This window comes from Salvelinus namaycush, chromosome 1, assembly GCF_016432855.1.
Source record: "Salvelinus namaycush isolate Seneca chromosome 1, SaNama_1.0, whole genome shotgun sequence".
In the NCBI taxonomy this organism is placed as follows: Eukaryota; Metazoa; Chordata; class Actinopteri; order Salmoniformes; family Salmonidae; genus Salvelinus; species Salvelinus namaycush.
The window spans coordinates 33,911,079-33,919,593 of NC_052307.1; the positions used below are offsets into that span (position 1 = coordinate 33,911,079).

General features: G+C 43.1%; 1 protein-coding gene across 1 annotated transcript; it reads left to right on the plus strand.

Annotated features, from left to right (window-relative positions):
• Positions 1-249: 249 nt before the first annotated feature.
• On the plus strand, positions 250-8,310 carry LOC120051438 (neuropeptide FF receptor 1-like). The gene is made up of 3 exons (XM_038998306.1): positions 250-628; positions 6,956-7,055; positions 7,290-8,310. The coding sequence occupies exons 1-3, from the start codon at positions 250-252 to the stop codon at positions 8,308-8,310; spliced, it is 1,500 nt and encodes a 499-aa protein (XP_038854234.1).
• The last annotated feature ends 205 nt before the right edge of the window (positions 8,311-8,515 follow it).

The window sequence follows — 8,515 nt, forward strand, 5'->3', positions numbered from 1 at the left end:
AGGGCTAACTGGCATGTCATTTTAGCTCTCATCAATGGGAGCTGCTTGTGAGCTAACTTTATCTATTACTAAGAATTTAGTAATTTTCAAATGACTGAATAATTAGAATGTTTGGAGATACTCTGTATGAATACACAATGAATCTGCTAGAATTTCATAAGGAAATTATTTTCTTTTGTTTGTCTGTGTCCCAAGGTGCAGAGCGGTGTGTGAGTGGCTGCGTGCCCCACCCTGAAGAAGAGAGGAGTGATGGAGGTGTGGAGCAGCGAAGAAGAAAAGGGTCTGACTGAACTGGAGGGCTCGACAGGCACCATGATAGCCTTGAACTCCTCCAGCCACCTCCTCCTCTACTATGATGCTGCTAACCACACCAACTACACCACTACCAACAACATCACCTATTTCCCTTACTACCAGCACTCCCTCCCTGTGGCTGCTAGCTTCATCCTAGCCTACCTGTTCATCTTCCTGCTGTGCATGGTGGGTAATGTGCTGGTGTGTCTGATCGTGCTGGGGAACCGCCGCATGAGAACCGTCACCAACCTTTTCATCCTCAACCTGGCGGTCAGCGACCTGTTGGTGGGCATTTTCTGCATCCCCACAACGCTGGTGGACAACCTCATCACAGGTAGGTAACGGTTTGACTGACCTGGTGAATGCAACTCTGTATGGGGTGGCGAATGCAACTCTGTCTGAGCCGGCGAACCAAAACTGGTCTACTACGTCACATATGTACAGAAACAGTGCATCCGGGAATATTCAAACCCCTTCACTTTTTCCACATTTTGTTACGTTAGTGTTGTTCAAAAATTGATTAAATACAAAATGTTCCTCTTCAATCTACACACAATACCCCATAATGGCAAAGGAAAAACGGGTTTAGACATTTTTGCAAATGTATAAAATAAAAAAAGATATATCTTATTTACATAAGTATTGAGACCCTTTGCTATGAGACTCGAAATTGAGCTCAGGTGCCTCCTGTTTCCATTGAACCTCCTTGAGATGTTTCTTCAACTTGATTGGAGTCCACCTGTGGTAAATTCAATTGATTGGAGATGATTTGGAAAGGCACACACTTGCCAATATAAAGTCCAACAGTTGACAGTGCATGTAAAAACAAAAACCAAGACACGAGGTCAAAAGAATTGTCTGTAGTGCTCCCAGACAGGATAGTGTCGCGGCACAGATCTGGGGAAGGGCAACATAAATGTCTGCAGCATTGAAGGTCCCCAAGAACACAGTGGCCTCCATCATTCTTAAATGGAAGAAGTTTGGAACCACCAAGACTCTTCCTAGAGCTGGATGCCCGGCCAAACTGAGCAATCGGGGGAGAAGGACCTTGGTCAGGGAGGTGACCAAGAACCCAATGGTCACTCTGACAGAGCTCCAGAGTTCCTCTGTGGAGATGGGAGAACCTTCCAGAAGGACAACAATCTCTGCTGCACTCCACAAATCAGGCCTTTATCGTAGAGTGGCCAGACGGAAGCCGCTACAGTGAAGCATGGTGGTGGCAGCATCATGTTGTGGGGATGTTTTTCAGCATCAGGGACTGGGAGACTAGTCAGGATCGAGGGAAAGATGAACAGAGCAAAGTACAGAGATCCTTGATGAAAACCTGCTCCAGAGCGCTCAGGGCCTCAGACTGGGAGAAAGGTTACCTTCCAACAGGACAATGACCTTAAGCACACAGCCAAGACAACGCAGGAGTGGCTTCGGGACAAGTCTCTGAATGTCCTTGAGTGGCCCAGCCAGAGCCCGGACTTGAACCCGATCGAACATCTCTGGAGAGACCTGAAAGTAGCTGTGCAGCAACACTCCACATCCAACCTGACACGGCTTGAGAGGATCTGCAGAGAAGAATGGGAGAAACCCCCCAAATACAGGTGTGACAAGCTTGTAGCGTCATACCCAAGAAGACTCAAGGCTGTAATTGCTGCCAAAGGTGCTTCAACAAAGTAGCGAGTAAAGGGTCTGAATACTTGTGTGAATGTGATATCAGCTTTTTATTTGTAATACATTTGCAAACATCTCTAAAAACCTGTTTTTGTTCTATCATTATTGGGTATTGTGTGTAGATTGATGTGGGGGGGAAACTATTTAATCCATTTTAGAATAAGGCTGTAATGTATCAAAATGTGGAAAAGGGGAAGGCGTCTAAATACTTTCCGAATGCACTGTATGTGCACCATGTCATTGGTCTCTGTCTCGCTCTGCTGTGTGTGCATCTTGCTAACTGTCATGCAAATGGCAGGGGCTGAAGCTCATTGGCAGGAACTCAAAATGTTAGGGGGCTGGCCAATGTGGGGGAAAATGGTGCAGCACAGCTTCCAAAAAAATGGTTGATTTTAAACTAGGGATTTTGTTGCTAATTGAGGTAAGACATTCTGCATGTATGAACTACACATTGACACATCCAGCCCACAGCGGGAGGTAAAAAAAAAAACTTAATAGCAAAGTTCCAGAGCATGTCTTTAGTAATTTGTGAATTGACTGAATGACTCATCAAAAACAAAGAACAGAAACATTGTTATAATGAATATAAACAAAGTGTTGCTGCAGGCAACATTAAATGATCAGAGGAGACATAACAGAGTGAGGAATATTGTCAGAGATCCTTCCTGCTGAATGCTTTTCATGAGTTTGTATTTTTACCACTGGCCATTTTCTTCTTATCTTCCAAAAGCAGAACAAAAAAAATTGGAAACTTGGCTACTTCAGAACTCAATTTACATAAGTATTAATATTTTATCACTGGGTTTGGATATTGGAGGGACCCATGTATGCCCATAAGCATTGAACATTTTAACCTTGGTCCACCCCACTATCTTTTCGTCACCCCCAAGACCCAATGTGAAGGCCAAACCCTGCCAGTGGACATACATTACCAGTCAAAACACACACCTACTCATTCTTTATTTTTACTATTTTCTACATTGTAGAATAATAGTGAACACATCAAAACTATGAAATAACACATATAGAATCATGTAGTAACCAAAAAAATATAAAATAGATTTTGATTTGTTTAACATTTGAGTCTTCAAAGTAGCCACCCTTTGCCTTTGACAGCTTTGCCCACACTTGGCATTCTCTCAACCAGATTCATGAGGTAGTCACCTGGAATGCTTTCAATTAACAGGTGTGCCTTGTTAAAAGTCAATTTGTGGAATTTCTTTTCTTCATAGTGCTTTTGAGCCAATCAGTTGTGTTGTGACAAGGTAGGAGTGGTATACAGAAGATATCCCTATTTGGTAAAAGATCAAGTCCATATTATGAAAGAACAGCTCAAATAAGCAAAGAGAAACGACAGTCCATCATTACTTTAAGACATGAAGGTCAGTCAATCAAGGACTTTTTAAAGTTGCTTCAGGTGCAGTCGCAAAAACTATCAAGCGCTATGATGAAACTGGCTCTCATGAGGACCACCACAGGAAAGGAAGACCTCTGCTGCAGAGGATAAGTTCATTAGAGTTATCAGCCTGTCAGTTCTCTTTGGTTATTTGAACTGTCCTTGCCATAATATGGACTTGGTCTTTTAACAAAATGTTTGACTGGTACTGTACATTAACTGACAGAAATAGCAAATCCTCCATGTAACTAATCTCATAGGCCTAATAGTACTGTAGAGCTCTTTTTACTTGCTCACAATATAGCTGGGTCGCCCCGTCCTTTCCATAGGCGTCCACCACCCTGCAGCACCCCAACTTAACACAACCCACTCAGCTTTAGGATCTTAGTGAAACATTAATTTATTGGTTGGGTGTGTTAGGCCAAGGCCAGAGTGACAACCCACAGGACGGCAGACCCCCAGGGCCCGGACTTAGCAGCCCAGCAGCTAGGGATTGACTAAATGGGTGTCTACCCTGACGTGGGCATGTTTTCAATGCACACTCCTTTAGTTGTACTGTATTCCATATAAGGCATCCAGACCTTATGAAAGTTGCCCAGTATACCCTTTAATCTTGTAATAAATCAAATCTAGTGATCCATAACTTGACATTGTGGGAGGATAACCAACCTTCCAATGAATGACAATCCATTTCTTAGCCGCTATAAATGCTTGGTTACACAGTTTCTTCAGATAAATCTCCAGTATCAGCACTTCCAAGCAAACAAAAACAGGAAGAAGGGAGAATCTGTAGACATGCTGAGATAAAAGAACATACTCTTTGTCAGAATTCAGCCAGCCTTCACAAGACCATAACATATGCAAATATGTCCCATTTAGTGTTTTACACCTCCAGCAGAGGAATAACATTTCACTGGCATATAGTATGTTCTATGGATGGTCTTAAACTGCTGTAATTTATGTCTGAGATTATATGAACATGACTGGGCATTCAAACATATCTCTATCCATTCATCACCATCAATAGCTTCTACCAGGTCTTCTTCACATTTTCGTTTTGCATTTTTTGTCTCATCGGGAAAAGCCTATATCATCCCTTGATACAACGCGCACATAGGTTAGGCTACTATGGCGAGCGAGTGTTACGCCTTTTCATTTTCAATAAGTATTGATTACCCATTTATTTGTCTCTGCCTGCAAATCATCCTCCTAAAAGGTAGGTTATATCCTATAAGCCTATGCAAAACGTAGCAAGAGTCGCTGTCGTCATTCTTGCTGCTTCAAGTTCAGTAGCCATACCTGCGAGTTCAGGTGCGGGTGTGGTCTCAATTAAATAGAGTAGGCTATAGCCTATGCATGGGCGTAGAAGCACAGGGAAGTTATCTGTCCAAGGAAATTTACTTCCTAAATACTTTACTACATTGCCTAGAAATAGGTCTAAATATTGATCAACCATATTTCTCAGTCTGAAAATCTTCGAACTCCTAAATGCTAGGCTAAAAATAGCTCAAGAGAAAGTGCAAGTCTCTTCAACTCTGCTTTCTTCAAACTACATCTAGCATATTGGCTGATATAGCCCAGTAATACAGGTAGCCTAATATAAGGGCCATGTGAGAATCACTGGTAATGTAACCTATTTCTTAAGTTATTTTTGTGCATTTGATATTGCCTATAGGGCGCAAAGTTGCTGGAACCATGGCTGGAAAGTGAGCTGTGTCACATATGCCTAAAATAACATTGCGGGACTGCAGTTGGGTTTAGGACCAGGGAGTCAGGCAGAAAACCAGCAGGTGCGGGCGGAGTGCGATTTGAAAGGCTGTGGATGCGGTGCAGACCTCTACTTTGCGCCATGACCGTAATGCCTGTAACGCTAGTACTGTTTATTACTGTCTCAGTGTGAAAAGTAGGGAATTAGCTAGGGAAACTGACAGATCAATAATGTTACATCGACATACTGACTAATAAAAACTCACATTGCACTGAAAAAACATCAGAATATCAATCTTCAATTGTTTGGCTGATGGTTTTATCATTTGATTCAGGTCTAGTGTGACTGAGGCAAAGATAATAGCTAAAGTTAGCCAACTTTTGGCAAGCTCTCTCTCTCTCTAATGGTACATCAACTGGCGAAAGCTAGCCAAGTGAATTTACTTCTGTTGAAATGGGACAAAACAAAGGCTACAAAACATTTCCATACAAACAACTGCTAGCCACCTCATATCGCTATCTGACAGATAGCTAGAGGCTAGAGCTGACCTGGCTGTGGTAGCTACTAGCTAGCGTAGATAATTCATTCACCTCAGTCGAGAGGGTTGGAAACATTAGCGAACGATACATGTCAGTTACAATACTAGCTCAGAACTGCGAATAAAAACTATTTTTTTCCTGTAAAGTTCAACAGCAGTTACCTGACCAGCTATATCAGTCAACTAAAGAGTAGCCAGTTTCTGCTCTACTTGCGTTTACAACTCGGTGAAAGAGGTCCACACACACACACTGAACTATGCTCAACTCTTGCGTGCTGGTCCAGCCAGCCTTCCAGAAGCTTTGCATGACCCCCCATCCCCAGTGAAAGTTGCACCCCTGTAAAAATATATCCAAAGTTAGAAACATAGCGTGACATTTCGGTCAACGACCTTCATCAGACAGAGTAGTACCACTACTCCAGTTGTTTGAGCACGAAACCCCCTTTTCCTTCGACAAGGTAGAGTCATAATGAGATTTAATTCATATTAATGATGGGTAAGAGTAGCACCTCGTGGACAAAGATCAGATTCTGATTCTCTACATTCTCTGTCGAGAAACTAACCCTATAAGAATGGGTGTACATATCCTCTTGTCCTCATTATTCATAATGTTAACCTTTTGCATGCCCATTCATTTGAGGAAATTAAATTACTATTGAACTAAAGTGTTTTGTAGAAAGCAATCTAATGGACAGAAAATCATTGCTTTGGGTATCTTGTTAATATACATTTTCTGCAATTTATCTTGGCAACGGGATATAAATTGTGCCTATACCCCGCTGAGCTTGGTGTGATGAAGAGCTTTGTTCAAACATAACTTAGAAATCTTAGACACTGTTTGAGTTTTATTTAATGCATATTTCATCATGTTCTTTTCAGACTGTCATTATGCACTTTCTACTGATGGAAAATGGGGGAATGTAAATTGCTAATTTACAGACTAGTTGTATAACTGTTATACATATAGCAAATGGCTCATCTATAGTTGTATAACTTCATGATAGCAAATTACAGCCAAATAGCAAATTATACTTATGATTCCCCATTCTACAGACACATTCGAATTGGTTTTCATTACCATCTTTTGCCTTATTCATCAAGTCCTTCAAAACAAACAGAATAGATGTTTAACCAGTGTTTATATCTCCATCTGTGGGTTGAGTGATTGTGTCTGTAAATGTATATATTGTGCCATCAACTTGTTAGTGCATATGACACAACTGTGTTCAAGGCCTAGGAAATTGCAGCTGGGAAAGTCTATGTATTTTAATTTGTCCTTATTTTACCAAGTAAATTGAACTATATGGCTGCTGTCTCTTTTGTAGTTGTTGGTAATTGTCATTGATTTTGTCAACAGGCTGGCCGTTTACCAACACTGTGTGTAAACTGAGTGGTCTGGTGCAGGGGATGTCTGTGGCTGCCTCAGTCTTCACCCTGGTGGCCATCGCAGTGGACAGGTTGGTATGATGGAGGGAATTTGGTTGGAGGCAATGATTCTTGTTTACTGTGTAATTTATCTCACCTGTGATTGAGGGTCCCCTACAGTGTAGAAATAGCCATTCAAACAGTTTTCAAAGTAAAAAACAGAACATTGGGGTGCCAATATATTTGACCACATTTGTATAGTGCCTTGGCACAAAAAAAACAGCAAGCATTCTTCCTTTTCCTCTCTCTATTTCCACTCTCCACAGGTTCCGCTGCATTGTGTACCCTTTTCAGCCCAAACTCACCCTCCTAGTTGCCAAGGCGACCATAGCGATGATCTGGGTTCTGGCCGTGGTAATCATGTGTCCCTCAGCAGCTGCCCTGACCGTGGAGGAGGTGGCTGATCACTACATGGTTTACAGCCAGAACTACAACATGACCTACCCCCTGTACTCCTGCTATGAGAACTTTGCTGACCCGAAGATGAGAAAGGTCTACACCACGGTTCTGTTCGCACACATCTACTTGGTGCCCCTGACTCTCATCACCGTCATGTACGGGCGCATCGGGGTGAAGCTCTACACCTCTGTGGTGTCAAGCAGAGAACCTCAGGATGCAGCACCTCCTCCCCCCACGGCCAGGCATGAGGGGGGAAGGCCACAGATCTCCCAGAAGAAGATCAAGGTGATCAAGATGCTGATTGTGGTGGCCTTGCTGTTCATGCTGTCCTGGCTGCCGCTGTGGACTCTGATGCTGCTGACGGACTACGGAGGGCTGGGAGAGGAACAGCTGGAGCTCCTCACTGGATACATCTTCCCCTTCGCCCACTGGCTAGCCTTTTCCAACTCCTCTGTCAACCCCATCATCTACGGATACTTCAACGAGAACTTCAAGAGGGGCTTCCAGGCCGTCTGCCAGACCAACTCTTGTTGCCGCACAGGGAATAGGGGTGAGGTAACGGGAAGGGGAACTAGGGAAGGTAGAGCAAGAGGTGGGGGTAATGGTGGATTGGATGGAGGCGGACTGAGGGATCCCACAAGCAACCCCAATCCTCTCTTGTTTGGGGCAAGAAACAAAGTATACACCGACGGTAATGTGGCAGACTCTGTGCTCCTTGAGCTGGAGTTGAAGAAGAATTCTAAGGTGGGAAGCAACACAGTCCATGTTGAGGGCATGGGGACTGGGGCGAGTGGAGGAATGGGAATTGGCTATGTGATGAACAAAAAGGGGATTCATGTTGAGGAGCCCACCAGCCCAATGGGAGTGTGTCAGGCCTGGGATCATTAGTGGGGATTGAAACCATGGAGGTGATTTCAGCATCCCTTATGAATAGAAAAGATAGGCACAGTCTTATTTAATTTTTCAGATGGTGTGGTATGTGGACTCAAGTCAACATTAAATTAGACCACATGACAAACTTTGATCTTGGAGTCTTTCTAAGATCCCTCCAACCACTAAAAAAAGACCTGGGCCCGTATCCATAAAGTGTCTG

Excerpts from the sequence above, each read along its gene's own strand:
- LOC120051438 (XM_038998306.1), top strand. The coding sequence starts at position 250 with ATGGAGGTGTGGAGCAGCGAAGAAGAAAAGGGTCTGACTGAACTGGAG. Across the intron at positions 629-6,955 it reads GGTGGACAACCTCATCACAG|GCTGGCCGTTTACCAACACT; the intron begins GTAGGTAACGGT and ends TTTTGTCAACAG. Across the intron at positions 7,056-7,289 it reads GTGGCCATCGCAGTGGACAG|GTTCCGCTGCATTGTGTACC; the intron begins GTTGGTATGATG and ends CACTCTCCACAG.